This window comes from Melozone crissalis, unplaced genomic scaffold, assembly GCF_028551555.1.
Source record: "Melozone crissalis strain CALT ecotype California unplaced genomic scaffold, PUWL_Pcris_2 ptg000027l_1, whole genome shotgun sequence".
NCBI classification, from domain to species: domain Eukaryota; kingdom Metazoa; phylum Chordata; class Aves; order Passeriformes; family Passerellidae; genus Melozone; species Melozone crissalis.
Window position 1 is genome coordinate 12,741,477 of NW_026535805.1, and position 20,126 is coordinate 12,761,602.

Consider the following 20,126-nt stretch of genomic DNA (forward strand, 5'->3'; position numbering starts at 1 on the left):
TCCTCAGCATGGTGCACACACAACCTTCACTTTTTCCCCACATGCGATGTGCAGGCTCTTGGGTAAGACAGTGGTCTAGCCACAAACACATTGTTCTGACTCCTGACTGTGAAGAATGCTTTAGAAAAAAATGTTTTACCTGAACAAGCTTAAGGTTCCATGGTGGGTGGTTAACCAATCCTGCCTCTTCAACCTGATGAGCTACTGCAGCCTGGAGCTCATCATAGGTACTGCTGTCCAACTGCAACCCCGGGAAGAGATCATTGATAAGACTCAGAAACAAAGGCTCATCTTCATCTATCTGAAACAAAAAATGTCATTAAATGTTTAAAGGATGGTTATTCAAAGAACATTTCCAAATCAAAATTAGTCTCTGTTTTAAAAGAAAAAGCAGTAAGAACATACTTTCTAGATACAGATGCTTACAGACAGCTAACAGGAGAGCTTGCTACAAAAAGCAGCACTTTGAAAATGTCATCCACAAGCCATGCAAAAGAGAAATTCAGAATTGAAGAAAATTTCCCACTGTGTAGACGCTGGAGTCAATTTATAAAATTGATTTGCAAATCACTTGCAGCATATATTGGAAAGAACATCCTATCTGGAAAGAAATCTTTAGAAGTCTGATTTAGTGGATACTCATTATTCAATTTACTTATGGTACAGTGGTCAGTTGGTGCACAAGCCAGGACACTGAAAGTCACATGCAGAGGTAAGCCTTAATATAAATCTATTTAAACCTTTGCATAATGAACGCTCTTTACAAGTCTAATAAATTCTCTATGCTGTTTAGTGATAACATGAAAGTTATCATGCTTCATTTTTTAAAGTAAAGAACTTTTGAGATTTTTTCTGGTCTCATACAAAACCCATGAAAGATCTATTAGGCTTTCCTCTACATGGTACTTAACTATTAAATTAGATTCTTACCAGCTTAGAAAGATTCATATCTCTTAACCCTCTCATGACAATACTCAATTCGCCTTCATTTGGCCTGGCTCTCTTTTGAGCTCCAAGAGTCCTCAGTACTGAAAGGATATTCCTCAGACCAAAGTCATAATGGACCTAGAGAGTGGAAGAAGGCTTATGCATTAGTAACAAATTCTCTACCTTTATTTCATTAATATATCAAACTTTACTTGCATATTTACTTGTAAAGTACAGTTGTCCTGCCTGGAAAAGGTAGCTAAAATAGAAATTGTTGCTGCTGTTTAGGAATTATTCTGTTCAAATAAATGAAGGATAATGAAGTTGTTTTCAGGAAGATGTGTGTATGCTATAAGGTTTTTCTTTCCTAATTTAAATTTAATTGATGAAACCATTTATCATGCCATATAAAAAAATTTATAGTTCTGAATAACAGGATTCTAAAAAACTAATAGTTCCATTCTGAGTCACGTCTTTTCAGCTAAGGCATCTTAAAGCACAGACTTCAGGTCAAGGCAGCGCTACAGGGACATGAACGACTTCAATAGACTGTGCTTTCCAGTTTCCAATTTCCAACTACTTAGCCTAGCCCTAGATAATTGTTACAAAAAAATTACATGACTGGGATATTTTCTGTCAGATTGACATTTTTAGGCAGAGAACTTCATGCACTTGCAATTAACTAAAAAGCAACATTTTCAACAAAAAAGGTCCATATACAACTACGTATTAATGAATTAATGTAGTAATTTATTCAGAAATTTTAAAGAGGTATTTTCTAAAATTACATTTAAAGTACTTCAATATTTTGTAAAAGGCATGAAAGTGACGTTTCATTAAAAAATTGATTAACCCAAAAAGTTGGAGATTTTATGATGTAAATACAAAGAAAAAAGAATACATAACATTACCTGCTTAGTGAGCTGCTCCTCACAAAGTTTATAAAGAACAAAGAATTTCTTAGCCAAGACCACATTATCAATGAATCCATAACTTGCAAGTTTAACCCTTATAATTATCTGAAATACAAATATTTGTAGAAATTCCATTAGGTTCTCCTGAAGACAGGTCAGCAAATTGAAACACTTTCCTTTCAGTTCAATCAGGAATTATACCTGTCTATCTGGAACCATCATTGCAACACTTCTAAACTGTACTTTGAGATTTTCTGGTAGCTCTTGACGTCCAGCATATCCAGGATTCTAAATAAGAAAACATAATGCATCATTATGATTTGCAAAATAGCCTCCTTTTTATTGTTCAATAAAAATAAATGCATGTATAAATACTTAGAGCAGTTCAGAGTTTGAAGTCTTGCCTATCAATTACCGTAATTTTAATCTCCCATAAAGTAATCTTGGATTGCCATCTGCCTTGGCATTAGGAAACATACACCTTAAAATTTCCTGCCCATGAGATTACAGGAAATAGTGCTATGAAGCCTCAAGAATCCCATGGCAACAAGACAGCATACTCTGAAAGTTAATATTACGGGAGATTGAAGAATTTTTACATATCCATGTAGGTACCCATCAGTCAAGACCTGTGTGCCTGAAAAACATCTTTAACATTTTTCTTATATCTCCTTCTTTAAGTGAGTGTTCTTTTTCTCCCTGCTCCCTACAGTATCTTTCTCATTAATACTGTTAAAATATTAATACTATTAAACAACTAATACATTAGTATTATTAAAACATTCAGGAATTATTGATGCATTATTATTAGCATTATTAAAGATACGGTAGTAACGCGTATTAGTGTTTCAGTCCTCTCAGTGAGCGCAGAAAATTCTGCAAGCTTGGTCACACTTTTAGTCTGCACAGTGAGTAGCAATACAGCAATGAAGGGACATAATTAGGAACACTTCCCATAATATTAAAGTCAAAATGAAGGCAGGCTATTCATGAATAATTGTATTATTTATGTATTGTGCACTTTAATCTAATTCTATAGTAACATTATTTTATGAATAAAACCAGTTCTTTTCACTGTATCACTTAACCTCTATGTAGTATAATTTGCCACTTCTTTGAAATTATTACTACACTCACCATAGTTAGGAAAATTCCAAACTCTGGATTTAAATCCACACAGTCCCCATCAGAAAAAATGAACTGCTTTTTTTTTTCTTTTCTTGCTGTTAAAATAATATAGATTTGTTGTGCTGCTACTGACAAGACAGGTAACTCAATTCGATTGAATTCATCAAAACATCCCCAAGACCCAGACTGTGCAAGACCTAAAACGAGGAAAGAAAAAAATATCATCTCTTGTCCTTCATGCGTATTTGAATATCTGAATGACTTTTCCTGCAAGTAATTAAATCGCATTAGTTTTATTTACAGCCCTGTGGTCAAGGCCCATCTTCCTCCAATCCACCTGACTATTTCCATATCTGTCTGAATTAATATTAGTTGATTTATACACAATACTTAAAAGTGAACCAAGGTCTGAAAAAAAATTGTGATAATTTTGGGCATTTGGTAAATATTTTTTATAGGTCATTCTGTGAACGTAGCCTTTTATTGTAGAACACCATTCAATTATTTGCAAAAAGCTGTACTGTTAGTCTAAAAAAATTAAAATAATTGACTTAGAGCTACAAAACATTAGTCTTAAATGTCACTGAAAAAGTCACTGTTTTTATTTTAAGTCCCCACTAAACAAGTTTCTCATAATAATACAACACATTAACAACATTCAAAGTGTGGATATGTCTGTGAAAGAAAGAGAGAAACCCAGAGAAAGAAAAAGAAATTAAAAGAGAAATCTAGAAGTACTATATTAATAAGAAGAGTACTTTTTGTACGGGATTATTTTCACAGTTGCCTAATTTCTGTTTGGAAAAGTAACATGTATGTAGTGGCACCCAAGAGAATTGTTTTTGCTTTCACAATGTTTTATAAGAAAGTTTCTAACAGCATTTTTTCCCAAATTATATTAAACCAACAGCAAGCCATGTTTTTCTTTCATGCATGCTAAAAGCTTGTTATTTAATTATGAATCATTTATGCCAGTCATTCAGGGTTTATTTGTGTTGCACAGTTAAGACTAAATCACTTTAAAGACATTCTGTCATGGATTTTGTCACTCAAAGATTTGCTAAAATTTTAATGACTTTCAAATGGGCAATATCTTTATAAACCCACAGCTTTAGCCACTTTTATGCCTCTTGCTTCGCCATACATACAATACCATTACTCTGAAAAATGAGCCGACAGAAATCCCATGAAGTTCAAGTCCCTTAGACCAGAATAACCCCGTGCAGCAGTTCAAGCTCTGTGCTGACTGCATTGCAAAGCACTTTGAAACTGCAGAAAATGAGCTGATGGTCCATTTAACAACTAATTAGGCATGAATCAGATCTATGCCCTTGTAGCAAGGGAAGACAGCTGCATACTGGGCAAGAGCATAAGCGTGCAGGGTGAGGCATATCAGTGTTCACCCCTGCTCAGCACTCGGGAGGGAGCAGCGGGAGGGCCATGCTCACTTACTTTGGGGTTTCCCAGTAGGGCAGAGATATGGATACATCCGCATGAGGGCACCCAGGGTGCTGTGATCGTGTCAGGGGCTGGAGGGAGCACAGGATACAGCGGGAGAGGTTGAGAGAACAGCATTTGTTGAGCCTGAAGAGAAAGCCTATTGCTGTTGACAGCTAGATAATAGGAGGCACTGAGAAGTTGGAGTCGGGCTTGTTTCAGAGGGGCAGAGGAAGAAGAAAAGACAATGGACACGTGTTTAAACGTGGAAGATTCCAAGCCAGAGGAAGTACAAAAAATGTGATGAGAACGATCAAAACACTTAAGCAGAGGCGTTGCAGAACGTCCATGCCTGGGGACAGCCAAAACCCAGCACAGTCAGGAACTGAGTGAGCGCCCTGCTGTACCTGCCCCTGCTAATGACCTGTGGAAGTCTCTTCTATCCTACAGGAAGAAATCTTACCTTTGAAAATCCTGCCCAAACCTCTGAAGTCCATTTGGTCAGAGCAGTTAAAGACTACTACGTATTTCCCCAGAGCCTTTCCCATGTCTTTCGTTGTTTCTGTTTTACCAGTTCCAGCTGGTCCTGCTGGAGCTCCTCCCATGTTCATTCCCAAAGCTTGCGCTAAAGTTATATAGCACCTACAAATAGAAAATTGATGTTAATCTATTAAATTATATTCAAGATATAAATGCATACATCTAAAATAAAGATCAAGTTATGCAATAGTTTTTACAGCCCCTATGTTGAAATGCTACTTCTTTATAAAGCAATCCTATGGATTTCCATGCAAGAAGTTCAGAAAGGTAAAAGGCACAAAATACAACATTTAAACACTACTTATAAAATAAAAGAACCCAACAAATCAAACAAATAAGAAAAGAAACAAACCCTGGTGTTAACAAGTTAAAAAATCAATGCACATCCCATAAAGATATTTCTCATTAACTTTTCTGGCAGCTATAAAGAGCACATTCTGCTGTTGCATTCTGCTATGCCATCATATTTTGCAGCATACCAACCCATATATATTTAATTATGCTACCTTTGACTAAATCCTCAAGCGTGAAAGAATAAGGATATATGTGTGGCCCCTTCCCATGCGATGGGTAAGATATAGTTAAAATTCTATTTGTAAAAGAAATAGAAAAGAACCCTAAGCTTTACTCCTTTTTTTTTTTTAAAGTTTAAAAAAGTCTAGATTACATTTTTACTTATATGTGAATGAGTAATGCTAAAGGAATTAAACAATGGGGTATCTTCACTATCAAATCAACATAGTTTGAACACATTCTAAATGAAGTATTTCTGGTTTTAATCCATATTGAACAGAGTTTTATAACTAACTGGTTCCTCATTTTAGTTTGAATCACTGTAATTTATTATGCCCAACTTGCACTTCAGGAACTTTCTTGCTTTCTATACAATAAGGACCTCTGAAATGTCAGGAAGGGTTTCTCTCTGCCATCCTACTTCAACCAATTTTGGGGTAGACTTTAACAATTTTACATAAAAAATACTCAGTTGCTGAGGGCAATACAGTTGACTGCAGAAACCTACTGAGCTTTCTACATTGTCGCGATAGCACCTCTACCTCTTCTGGAGAATAAAGGTATTTCAAAAGTCATAGAAGCACATATACCACACAGATATCAAAGTAAATTATTGTAGACTGGAAGTTGGTTTTATTTCTTGAGGGGATCTTTTTGCAAGTGAAATATCTCTTGGTCTTCTATTTTCTCATTTGGTTTAAAGTGATATCTCAAGAAAGGATCAAAAGAAAAAATAATTTGGACAAGGAAGGAAGCAAAGATATTCCCAAAAGGAAAAAGGAAATACAGTTCTTTGTTAAGCCACATTTGAAACAAAATGACCATTTACTTGCTTGGCTACAGAAGAAGTAAGGTGAGTGCACACAGCTTTTTCTCAGATTTTCAAACAAGCCAGAGAATCTTTACAGAATCGCTTATTACAAAATTTGAAATATTTGACTTAACCTTCTCTTCAGTATACTGCTAAACTATATGCTACTATATAACCTTAAAACAATGAATTTCTGTTATGAAATTTTCTTTTTAAACTGTGATAAAGGCAATGATAAAGGAATTAGTAAGTGTACAGAGTAGTGAGACTCTATTTTACCTTTTCTAAAAGCGTATATTAAGCATATGTATGAGAATGCTTTCACCCCACACAAGACTTAACTCAGATTGTATCTCTTTACAGATAAATATTAAATAAACACCATAGATATTAAAAGTATTCCTTATCTATAATTGCTTTTCTAACCTGTCTGTAAGAGGTGTTATAACCAGACGATCAGTGCAACCCAGAAATTCATTTTGGTAAACAAAATCAACATCTGTGATTCCTACGATGACTTGATCATAATCCTCTTTATAGTAGAATCTTGACTGCTTTAACCACTCAAAATCAGTTGGTGATCTGATGTTCATTTTTACCTTAAAAGAAAGTAAAAGTATGTGTTATAACCGAGCACTGGTACTCACTGACTTTACCAACTGTGATAAAATGCTTATTTTTATGTTAATAACGAGTGATTACTCAGATTAAAGTTCCTGTGTAAGTAAACTTATATACAATAAACATGATATAACATGTTCAGATGTATGCTAAACTGATATTTAAAAACCTCCTGACCACTTAACCAAATCGTCCCAACATCTGTGTTTTCAAATAAATCTGAAACTGCTTTAGTAGGGCAGTCACTTTCCAAGTGAGAAATGCAAATAGCACACTGCTAAATCCTCCAAACACATTGCAACAAGGGGTGTGATGAGGGAAGGATGTGACTGAGGCAGAGAAGCAAATTCTGCATAATCTTAACAGCCTCTGGAAATACGTGAGGGACAGTGCTGAAGGATGCCATTCCCCAAAGAAGGAAGGAACAGTAACAATTTAGCACAGTCTCAAAAGTTCAAGTGTAGGATTGCAACTATTTTAGTGGGTCTTTTGTTTTTTTGAGTTCTATGTAGTCTCCTTAGGAAGGTGCAGACATGTGCCAACTGAGATTCTGTAAAGTCGTGAGGAAATTCTGTAGCAGTTACAACACCCTCAGCAGTCTCAACTTCTTAAGTTATGCAATTAAGAATAGTACAACTTCTTTTCAAAGAAAGGAAATACTTTGTTTTGTCTACCAAAAAAAACTCTATAGGAAGACATGGAAAATTTAAATGTTCTAGGAAAAGTTTAAACATTTGGCAAAAATATTTAGCTGACAGAACTAATTTTATTCTATTTTAAGCAAAATTATATTATTTTTACTGTGATGAGATTATGGACATCTCTTACATACGCATACACGTGTAACTGTAGCTACCACATATAAGAAAGAGTACTATGATAGAAAATGCATTTAGTTGTCAGAAATCAAAATCTATACCAAGTCATCAAAAATATCACGCTGATGCACGTGGATGGTAATAAGTGTTTCAAATTTCACTCTCTCAAACTTGGAAAGATCCAGTGTGGTCTGGCCAATCAATGTATTCAGAATATCCAGAAATCTAGCATTGGTTACGTCCATGATTTTTTTGTCATCCTTAGCATTACGTAGAGCTTCTTCTCCATCACGTGTCCACAATATTTGAACTCCCAGTAATCCAACCTAAAAATGCAATACATGAAAAATATACAAACTAATCACTTGTTGAACTCTAGCTGCGTGACAGAAGGCTTAGTTATAATAGGAACGATGAATTACGGTGTAGACAGTTCCAAAATATCACTACATCCAACATGACTCTATCCCACCAGGACACCTTGGCTGAATTAATGGGCTCTGCTGCACAACCTGCTGAGAAAGATTTAAACATTTTACAAAAATTTGTCACATAGTGAGATAGTCTTAAACTAAGGACTAGTGTCAGTTTCCCTTCTAATCCTTTAGAGGACTCCAGGAATATGCACCCAAACTGGCTCTGGGGGGAGAAGACCTTCTGACAATTTTCCACTGCCAATTTGTAACTAATTAAAGAACATTAAATTGCTGTGAATTTTCACTGAACATGGGATGGCTTGCCTTCTAACATTCTGTCATGCCCAGAGTAAAGCCTAGAACACATTAAACTACAAGTTATTTTGCTTCTAAATAAATCTAAAGAGTTATAGGATGTTGTACATAAATTAATGTTTTTCAGATTGGTTTTGATTTACAACACCCACAACAAAAAATGACAGACAATCTCTGTATTCTTTTATTACACACATTTTTATGTTCACAAAGCACCAAGCCCTAAAAGTTTTACTAAACATCTCTTTCTACTTTTCTGGCTCTCTATAACTGTAGTTATTTCATGGTTACAAGTTTGTGTATTGGAAGATAGCCTCATGATTCTAAATGGTGAGCTATCATAGGTAGAGACTAAAAAAGATTAATTTTAGAACCACCAATTAGTCAAAGGAAAACAAAAAATAAATAACATTATATTAGGATGTGACCATTTCATCCTATCTAAAACAGCGGTTTCTGAGTCAGGAAAAAGACAGTTTGAAGAAAACATTTAATTTGTCAGTATTTTGCCCAACTCCTCTCTTCTGTAGCACAGCTTTTCTTTGTAAAAATTCCTTGGCCAAACCCTTCCAACACAAATAATTTTTTGAACATAAGAACTTAGCAAGGTGTGAGAAAAGATCTTTGCAGACAGAAATAAAGCCACATCAAAATGTCTGACATGAAACAAGACAGTCCTTATTTGTTCAAGGTAGGAAAGACTTTCAAATAAACACTGATGAGACAATACCCAATTACATAATAAATAGAGTTTTAGGATAATTCTATTAAATATTTAAATGTATTGATTTTTTTGAAAATAGCAACATGATAGCTAGTTTTAATATCTGCAGGATTTTTATTAAAAATTACACCCAGTACTGTACCAGTCAGCAAATTAGAGATTCAGAATTCATATAGAATGGGAAATGGTTCAATAATTTTAGCTGAAATTTATTAATTATCAGTAAGATGGAGGAGTTTCTAGGATCTTTCAACATAGCCTTGAATTATCACATTATCATAGTGACAAATATATGAACTATGAGATAAATCTTATAAATTATGAGATAAATAATCATAATCATAGCTCTTAAAATCTTAAATTATGAGAGAAATCAATCTGCACATGCAATTTTATTTGCAGCTGAAAGGGATTAAAAATCCATTACAGAAAATATAAGCACTACTTTATATTCACCAAGAGAACCAAAAAAACGAAATTCAAAGCAGATGGCAAGTAAAATATGATGCTATATACTGAGTATCAAAATCAAAGTGATTTAGGATTACCTTCTCCTGTCCAGATCCTTCCCCTTGTTTCCTCTATGGAAACTTGCTCATACAGGCAATCCCACGTGCTCTTTGCCTTCCACATGCCCCCAGACACAGCCCAGACTGCAGACACATGTACACACCTCGTATTCTTACCTGTGCTGGGAATTGATTAAGAAAAGTCAACAGCTGATATCCTGGGTCACTAATTTGGTAAAATGCTGCCCTAATTATGCCATGCAACGACCTCTGCTGCATTTGCAATAAAGCCTTCAACCAAATTTCTACTGGTCCTTTTGCAAGCACTGGAGTGTCCAGCTGAAAAATAATGAAAGCAAATATATAAAATTGAACATATTTACCAACATCCTGTTCAAGAATATGAGTTACTAGATAGTTACTAAATTCCTGTTCATGACAGCTACAGATTTTACTTCATATCCAAGCAATTTATTTCATGAAGACATATTCTAGTCTTGTCAACAAAAAATCTTGAAATATTTATTTGTAATTAAGCATAATTCACCTTAATACATCTTATATGTTCATTAATAAAATTATTTATCTATTAATATTTCTAGAAAAAAAAATCAGATAATTACTGAAATTTTTTCTCCTTCTCTTGAAATGACTGCCAGTATGCGATCGTAATCCTTTGGGTGAAACTCTACTTCATTTATGTTGTCAGATATGGAAGTCAGATGTGGCTGTAAGGATAATTCAGGAGTTATTCAATGTAAATATTTAGCATCAGCAAACAGAAAACTCCCCCTGAAATAAGGTTATCCTGCGAAATTCATCTGAACTTACAGAAGAATTTCTGGCCCTCCCTAGGTAGCAATTACAGAAATGGTTGCGTAGAATTTTATCCCTGTCTACTGTATTTTTACAGTTTGCAGAGAGGATCTAGCAGAGATACACTGGCTTATCTCAATCGACCTTCAGTAACAATCCAGACTAGCTGGAAGAATTTTGCAATATGCAAAGCAGGAAAGCCTCACAGGGCCCTTTTATTAGTTCAGCTGGGAAAGAAACCCCCAGCAAATCACTTGATCAAACCATGTTCTAGTGGTCTGAATTCTGAAGATTGTTTTGAATTACAGGTATCCATTTCACATTTTTTAAAATAGTCGAGAGCAAGATATCAAATTTTTTTTTCAAGCAAATTTTATAAAAAGAAAATGTTTGCATCCCATTTTATTAAATGCCTCCCTTTATATTAATTCTTTTTATAAGTAGAAAAAAATCATTAAGGTCATACCTGAATTGTATGAGAATCACTTGCTTGTCCAAGAATTTCAACAAGTGCAGGATCAGAAATGAAAAAGAATCTTGGAAACAGCAGTCTTTTCTTCTCTAAATATCTTTAAAATTGGACAAGATTTTTATTAAACCATTTCAGGTTGTAATTTTTTCTATATAGGGGTGTAAGTAAGACTGAAATACATTTAATGCTTCATACAAATTATTTACAATATAGTAAAGCAGTAAAAATCAAACAATTCATACCCTGTAAGTGATTTCTGACATACTTCCAACTGTTCATGTAAATAAGGGAGAAGTTGCTCCATAGTATCATCTCCAACACAGCAGGCAACTACATTTGAATTTTCATGAGCTCGTTGCATTATTTTTACCCACGATTTGTCAATATTCTGAAAACGCTTTGCTTCCTATATATGGAAAAACCAAAGCATAATCTGTTGAAAATTATTGCAAAGAAAGCTTTCAGTAAACAATATTAGGCAAGCATTGTAAAGTTTACCTGGGGTAACTCTTTTGCAATATCTCCTGCTACAAAAACAGCTTCAAGATAAATCCAGAGGTTCTGCACAATCAGCCATTCTTCAATTATGTGTGAAGAGCTGCTTAGTTTAGAAACCCAGCTCTGAATTTGCTTTTTAAATGCTGTATTGTATCTAAAAGTGGAGAGGAGCATAAACTATTTAATTGTAAATAAAGCTATTTTAAAATAAATACTTACAGTGGTGAAAAAAACACAAACCCAGAACAAACTAACTCTTGTTTCACTTAGAACAAGAACAACATTTTGGAAAGATTTTAGCAGCTTGATTATATTCAAGTATATTGAGATTAAAGTTGTCATAAGTGAATATGCATTGAAATCTTACACATAAGGAGGTTTTTTATTAGGCCTTTTAATAGTTTGTTTTATTTAAAAAATGATTTAATTCAAATTTACTGCTAATTAAGTTCAATAATAGTATTGTTGCTCTCACAGAGTATTTCTGAAAATGCCATACATGAACAATGGCAAGTACCTATTGGACATTAGAGAATCCAGAATCATTAAACTGTCCTCCATCAATATCATAATTTCTGCGGATTCAATCCCCTTCAGCAGTAACTCTCCTCTTGCTTTGAACGGTGCAAAGCTCAGATTCTGGGCAGCCCACGTGTCAGCTACTTGTAATAGTTTGGCTTCTATATCCTTTTCCTTCATAGCAGATATGCATATATCCTGCAAAGAAAGGACCCCTTTTTAGGCTCTCTAGTCTTGTGAAATGAATTTCCTAATACTGTACCTCCAGTCATAGAATATTTTAAAAAGCAGATATCACACTAATAATGTTACTCACTCAAATTACTTGTATGGACACCTGAAAAAAATCACTTTTGGAAATGGATGGATATGTATTTTCTGTGTTGTCACATGTTGTTATTTCTTTTTAAAAAAGATTTTTGATCATGATTTTTGCAAGGCTGAGGAGGGGCAGTGATTAGACTCATCACCAGATGAACTCGTACCACTTTTCAGTTTATAGAATCACAGAATCTAAAGAAAGTTTAAGTTGGAAAGGTCAAGTCCAACATTCTATTCAAATCACAGCTTAATTAAAAATTAAGCAAGTCAGCTTGGAACGCTTCCATATAAATCAAGTATAGATATAATAAGTTTTTGCATATGTATTTACCATATTAAAAATTGAAACTCCACTGAGTTTTCACAAGTTCCAGGGAGTGGGTTTTTTTGAAGCTGTGTGGTTCAAAAGAATCCAGAATAATCAAAAGATTATTTCTAATAATCTAGAAAAAGTTTTAATATTAAATATTCTTAAGAAGTCCTCATCTAAAATTTCTGATTTACCTACAGAACTATAAAGCAACAACAGAGGTAAAAAATTAGGTGACTATGACCATTTAAGGTCTTATCTGAGGATTTTTTCCTGCTTAAAAAGAGCTAAGAAAATCATAAAAAATAATGGCAGGAGGAATGTGAGGAGATTATCTACAAATAAGGGTCTAAAGATTCCAGCTGCTACCTCTACATTTTCTTACATAGGTAAGAACTTCTAAACAAAACACAGACTGTTTTAAACCAGTGTGGTCTGATTGAAAGTCAAGGACTTTAATGAAGTAATTATTTTTAAAGAGAGCAACCATTCTATAACCACTCACATTATTTTTGCTGACAATAGAAAAGGAGCAAGGAGGGTAAAAACATATGTACCTACCTCAAGATCTTCTTTATTTTCAAGAATTGGTGCTTCCATGATGTTTCGAAGGCAAAAGGTCTCAGATTCTACATCAAATGTATGTCCTGTTGTTTCAGAAATACGATCCCAGTGTCTCTGCTTCATTGCTTTGTCAGACATCATTTCCAGCAAAGAACAACACTCAATAAAATCCTCAATTCTTTTCTTGAGATCAGAAAATGCTTGCCAGTGGTGGAGGCCTTTAGGTAGTCTACGGCACCTGCGGTTCAATTAAAGAGATACAGCAGCAAATTTCCCTTTTGTCAAAATTACAATTGTTTAAACAAGAGTTTAAACAAGGAGATATGAAGTGGACTGTATTAAGGTCAACATTTCCTATGTCAACTAGCCTACCTGTTTAGGAAAAACTAATACAAATGCCCTACTTAAAAATCATAGTATTTAATAGTCTCAAACACTGATATTTTTCCTGCAAATAATGGAAATAAAAAATACTGTAGTTTCTGCTAAAACATAATTATCTCTTGCTTATCATCAGAAACTCTTTATTGGAAAAGAAAAATCAAAGAAAAATATTGGTTAAATTAGTTGAATTTCACATATTAAATAATTGCGCAAATATATTTACTTCAATTTAACAGACATGGCACTTAGTAACATATCAATTTGGAGACAGACATGAAAATGAAGTGAACATGACTGTCTCCTCCACTTTTGGTTTGCATATTTCTAGTGTGGAAAAAACCCTGAGAACAGTTAAATAAATATCCACATCTTTGACCACACTTTTAAAGAGCCAACACACCAAGAACCTAGCAGGTGACCTACCACAGGAATACCTAATTGCAAATGGGAACGTATATCCTTATCAGGAAGAAAAATAAATCCTTGATTTTGCATCCTTTATCACTTATTTATCTACCCCCACTGATGTGATTTCATATTCACAGTAATCAGGAGCTATGCAGCAGCATGTGTGTGGCTTAGAGCTATGTCACTGCTGGGTGGTTGTCAGTATGTTCATGTTGGTTAACTCCCAGCTTGATGCCAAACTGGATGTTTAACACCTGCCTGCCCTTCTCTGAGGGTGAAAGAATTTTGTGCCTATTATTATTGGATGCAAAACTTAAAACCAAAGGGCTAATCATCCCCGTTGAAGAACTTAGCTTTTAAAAATAAAGTTTCAGTCCTCCTAACCTTTCAGCTGGTCTAGCTAATGAGACTGGCACTTTGACTGATCTTATGCCCTTCACTTATCAAAGCTACAGGTAAAAGGCTGCTTCACTACAAGTATGGTGTTAATTCGTTCCTTCTTGAATAATCTTATTGTTCTCAACAAACCTTATTCATGGAGGTTTTGATAAATACATAAATGGCTTTGCTGAACTCACCTAAATCTTAATGCACTCAACATCTGTTACTATTAATACGCCAAACATACCTGGCTTGATAATCTGTAAGTTCATTAGTGATTTTTTCAATATCTATCTCTGTCCAAAGTATGTCGTAGTAACCATCAATAGTGCTTATTACAGTATCATATAATCCATACAATTTCTGAAGCAAGCCTAACTCCTTCCTGGAAAAAAAGAAGCAATTATGCCAATAATTTCAATCAGCTTTCTGGATACCTCACAGTATTTAAATACATTATATAGGAAATAATAATACAAAAAATAGGGGTAGACAATTAGAGTCTTTTTTTTAATGTAGAAAAGAATACTTCATCAAAAAATATCCACAAAAAAGGGCAGATGGTTGGTGCTAAGGACCTAACATCCACACTAAACATATTTGGAGGAAGTTTTCGTTTTTCCTAGTTCTCAAAACCCCCATTAGTCCAAAAGAAACCTAGGTTATATGCCCTGAGCTGGCTCTGCAGTGCAAAGCAGAGCATGGCAGGTGGAAAAAACTGTCAAATTGCTTAGGTGCACTCTCTGAATGTGAACTAAAACTCTGATCTAAAACCAGGCAGAAACAGTGAGATCTGGGGTGAATCATCATCAAACTATTGAAATGGTGGGAACAAAAACTTTAGAATCTGATCATCATTTGTACATCTGCTCAAAAAATTCAGACTTTCAAATTTAAATTCTTCTTATATCACGATAGAATGATCTTTCCTTACATTTCTTCTTCACTTTCTACCATATCTTAATAAATATTTTTTAAAATTTCTATTTATGTCTAGAACAGGGCATATTGCTCCTTTATATAGTATTTCTACACAGTAAAATCATCTGGTATCATTCTATTGCAATAAAAGATAAATAATTTTTTCAAAATTAACAAACTCAACATTAACGAATTAGAATTAACAAATTCATTAGAACTTTATAAATTTTATTTATTTGTTTATTTATTTATTTATTTATTTATTTATTCAAGGCAATGGAAAACTTGCATATTGTAATATTTCTGCCTTTGGTGCAAGCCTAAGACTTTCTAACATACTTATGGCAATGATATTTGCACAGTTACCTGACTCTATATAAAATGTCATACTCTGTGACAGGCAATCCAAACAACCGTTCACCAGATGAGTACGTGATAAACTTTCTCCACAGCTCATCAAAGTTAGCCTGATTGTGTTTCATACAGACAAAATGAAAATACAAGTATTTTAGTTTTAACTTAAAATTGTCTAAAATAAAATCATTACAGTGTTTCAAACTTTCATTAAGCCTATTAGAAGTATATGTAAAATATCTGAAAATATTTTTGATCTAAACCAGTATATAGCTTGAAGAAAAACACCAGAGTGCAAAATAACACAATTACTTTCAAAGTCTAACTGCTGTCCAAAAGAATATGATCACCAGAGAAAAATGGAAAGAAGAATGATTTTCGCAAATAGTATCCAAAAGTACAGAGCATTCTCTTGGCAAAATAAGAAACACAGCAAATTTAATCAGAATCACTCAATTTTCAATACATATTAGATGCATTACAAGTGTTAAGCACCTTCTCTTAGTCACTCAGTTCTTTTTACAAACTAGGAATTTACTTTATACAATCTATACAATATTTTAGATTGACAAAAGTACTATTTAAGTTACTATAACTTGCAGAAAAAAGAAGTAGGATTAAAATGAGAGAAAATACTGCTTCTGGACCTATGAATTAAGGTTCATAACAAACAAATAACAAGTTGAAAGACAAATATCTACTGAAAAATGTGATCTTTAAAGATTACAAAATTGGCTCATGATTTCTTTGTAACCTGGCTTATTTTCGGCCATTATCAAGATATCACAATTGACTCTTGCCTATTTTTCTGCTTTTATTACTCCAAATTGATAATTTCTCCTCACAAAATATGAAGAGTGAAGAAAGGTTACAGATCAATCAATCAATCCTTCCACATTAAGGAAAACATTGTGTGAGAGTAACTATAGATAACATAATATTATAAGGAACATCCAAATTATAATTTGGTAAACTTGTTCTGATAAACAAGAACAGATTTAATTAATTAGCTGCAAATTCAGCAGTTTACTTCCTTACCTGAAAGATCTGCTGCCTCTTACTGGCTTCCTGAGGTGGAATGTTTGGAACCATAGGCCCTTCCTATCAAATAAGCAATTAACAAAAATGGAATATTAATTCTCAAAGTGCCTGCAGGCCACTCTATATTTACAGACCATTACAGAATACATTTTTTTATTAGTAACTTAAATCAAGTAATAAATTAGTAAACTTAAATCAAGTCATATAACTTGGTAATTCAATACCTACAATGGTAAATATAAGAAGACATAACTTCTATGGAATTGAAAATCCCTTACCTTAATTAAAATTAATAAGATTAGACTCTAACTTTTCATACTTCCTTATTTTGCTGAAAATAACAAAACCAGGACAGTGATCCTTTTTAATGCTGATGTGTGTGCAAAGATGCCACAACATGAACTACAGTTTCTAAATTAATTTGTAATTTATAATCACAATTTCATTACAAGTTGCATCACCAGTGCTTCTTTTCTTTCTTTATAGAGTTGTGTGTATTTCTTCCTACTGAAAAGTTGGACCTACAGTGATGACTGCTTAGCAACCATGGCATCCAACATCAGTAGCTGAGCAGAATAAAATTCTGGTACCCAAATCCTGCAAACCAAAATAATACTAAATTCATTTACCTTTTCATAAGCTGTTTCAAACTGTGCCACGTCATCCTGAAAAATTTCAACTGCTTCTAGCAACTCTTTCTTAAACTTGGGCTGAACTTCAACCAACTCATCTTGCACTACAATCTGACATGGAAAAGATTAAAATAAAAGTTATTTCTGTAAGAACCAGTAACAGATATTTGAGTTAGATATAAATCAAAACTATGACTAAAACATCTCAAATTTTTGAACAAAAGTTGATTATTTGAAGCTAAATACCTTTTTTTTCTCCTTTATGGTGCTATATTCAATTTTTGAGAGGAAAGGTGAGGGATAAAACAAACCACCTCAATCAAAAACCATAACAAAATCTTGCATTGGAATTTAAGGGAATGTATTTCATTACAAGGGGGTAGTGGAACGAGATCCTATTATCTATCTTTCCTCCCTCCAAAAAACCTCAAACCGCAAGCTAACAGAGTCATCTTTCTCATACAGGGCTCTGTCTTTTCTTTAACAAATTTCTCTTTCTTTGATCAAAATTTTGAGAGAAATAACCAAGAGCTACACAAAAATGTAAAATGTACTCTTGAGTCCTTTCCTGAGTGATTAATCTGTGGAAGAGCATGTAACTTAATAAATTCAACAAAATATCTACATATTTCCATCTAAACACCTTCATTACATAACATACTCAATAAACACAGAATTTTTGGGGGATATAAGACTGTTCTAAATCACAAAGGTGAAAGTACAACCACCTTTTGAGGGTAAGGGTACCGGCAGAGTACGCACTTCTTAGAAAAATGTAACTTAAGGGTAATAAACTCCCTGATCTGACAAAAATTACACAAAAACTGGAAATGAAGGAGAGCAGACACAGCATTTTCTTGAAGGTTTTATACACATATCTAAAAGCTACAATAATGTTTAAATATCAAAGTTATCTATAAAAATGAAATTAGAAAATGGGCCCACTAATAGTAGATTAAGACACTACTGCACAACTGTTGTCAAGAGTGAGAAGTCAGGGAGGACGGACAATTAGTCTCGCACTCTCATTTATGACCTGAAGAAATTCACATATTTTCCACAAATGGAAAATAACATAATTTTATGTACTTACAGCTTGGGCTTTTAATTTATTAAAATCATATCTCATTGTATCAACACCATCTGATTCCTCTTTTGTAATTTCCACACGAAATGCATTTAAAATGGCATAGGCTTCCTAGATGAAAAAAAAAACATACCTAACTCAGGAATATATTATAAGTTTATTTGAGGAAACATAGATCAAATTTATAAAAAACATTTCAAAGAAAATCTGTTCTTATATTTTAGGCATAACTGTTTTGGTGTTTTTTTTTTTCTAATAAGGATGAGGAATGAAGAACTAGGGAACAACAGCAAAAACTATTTCTTCAAAGATGTCTTGGATGAAATACTAGGAAAACATACAAACACCATAGATTTAATATCAGAAAATATAAAATTTTATCATGTCAATAGTATTTTATTTCACATATCTGCAGTCCACCTGAATGCAGATTTTGACGAATTTTCCCTAAATCTGAATAACTGTGCATGTTAAGTTACACATCTATAAATATTTTGCCATATCATCTATAAAAACTTTTTTGCTAAGGTTGCCGAACTGTCAAATATATGGATACGTATCTGTAATGGAATTAACCTTTCTTATAATTTGTTCTCATCTGCAATTTATTTGCTTACCTTCTGCTTTATGATCCTCCTCCTACACAAACTGCATTATTTAAAAATAAGTTCATTTTCAGATTTTACTTGTCATTTGCCAAACTGACTCCAGTATGTCCATGTCTGTCTTGTAATGGGAAGGCCAGCACTGGACACTGCACTCCAGCTAATATCCCAGAGCAGAAGGAATCATATCCCTCAACTGCTGGCAACACAGCTTGTAAAAGGCCCAGGAGACCCTTAAACCCCTTTGTTGCAAGGGCACTTTTCTAGCTTATGTTCACTTTGGTGTATTTTCCAAAAAGGAGCTTAGTTCTTTTACTGCAAAGATTTTTAGCCAGACTGCACTGGTGTCTGGGGTTCTTCATCTCCTCAAGAAAAAGGATGTAAGGGTGACTTGCTAACATGACTAACCCTACTGACATTGACAGAACTCATTATAGTAATCTAGGAAGGAAATAAATGCTTACAAGATATGTGAAATATAAGTCGTTTGGGAAAGTTCATTATCTTAATTATTCATCTTAAAATGGCAGAAGCACAATGATGATGATGATAATAATAATAAACAAAATGTTAACACTTCATCTTTGTTAATATCTTTTATTTATTTACACACTTTGCATTATTTCCTACTCATGTAAAACCTAACAAGTAGACAGTGCTGGACACAGTTCCTCTTGCTTGCTTTATTTAACAGCTATGAGTACGATTTTCATATCCTGAAGACAGATTAATAACATTCAGTAGATGTGAATATCACTTTAAATGTCTACATTATTGTTCAGGTTCTTCTATTTGATGTAAGGCTGACTTTCTAACATACTTGACACACACTTAAGAAGGCAGCTGTATTTCCACAGTTTACCTCTACATCATTTAATTACTTAATTTGTTCTATTAGCTGACTGTTTCAGACTGTGATAGTAAATACCAAGTACTTATAACGACCTTGTTTTAGCTTCCTTCAGCTTCTTTCTTATAGAAAAAACTAAAAGAATGTTGTCAGTTTTTGACAGCGTACCACTATGTGTGGTTTCATAAATATTCTCTGGCTATATTTCAAGGAGTTAGATGATCAAGATGTTTGTTTACACACACAGAAAAAGTAAGAGGATTAAGGCTAATGAAAAGCAAAAGGGAGCA

General features: G+C 33.7%; 1 protein-coding gene across 1 annotated transcript in view; it reads right to left on the reverse strand.

Annotated features, from left to right (window-relative positions):
* The window catches only part of DNAH8 (dynein axonemal heavy chain 8), a 110,271-nt gene that overhangs the window by 56,302 nt on the left and 33,843 nt on the right, over window positions 1-20,126 (reverse strand). The window contains exons 26-45 of the mRNA XM_054279522.1: window positions 18,388-18,492; window positions 17,292-17,405; window positions 16,660-16,722; window positions 15,634-15,734; window positions 14,594-14,731; window positions 13,171-13,411; window positions 11,977-12,176; window positions 11,460-11,613; window positions 11,204-11,367; window positions 10,956-11,058; window positions 10,297-10,401; window positions 9,851-10,012; window positions 7,811-8,035; window positions 6,697-6,869; window positions 4,870-5,048; window positions 2,979-3,166; window positions 2,043-2,129; window positions 1,839-1,946; window positions 931-1,065; window positions 140-301 (exon numbers count right to left, since the gene is read on the reverse strand). Of these exons, the coding sequence (XP_054135497.1) occupies window positions 140-301; window positions 931-1,065; window positions 1,839-1,946; window positions 2,043-2,129; window positions 2,979-3,166; window positions 4,870-5,048; window positions 6,697-6,869; window positions 7,811-8,035; window positions 9,851-10,012; window positions 10,297-10,401; window positions 10,956-11,058; window positions 11,204-11,367; window positions 11,460-11,613; window positions 11,977-12,176; window positions 13,171-13,411; window positions 14,594-14,731; window positions 15,634-15,734; window positions 16,660-16,722; window positions 17,292-17,405; window positions 18,388-18,492 (2,907 nt within the window). The remainder of the gene's footprint in view (window positions 1-139; window positions 302-930; window positions 1,066-1,838; window positions 1,947-2,042; window positions 2,130-2,978; window positions 3,167-4,869; window positions 5,049-6,696; window positions 6,870-7,810; window positions 8,036-9,850; window positions 10,013-10,296; window positions 10,402-10,955; window positions 11,059-11,203; window positions 11,368-11,459; window positions 11,614-11,976; window positions 12,177-13,170; window positions 13,412-14,593; window positions 14,732-15,633; window positions 15,735-16,659; window positions 16,723-17,291; window positions 17,406-18,387; window positions 18,493-20,126) is intronic.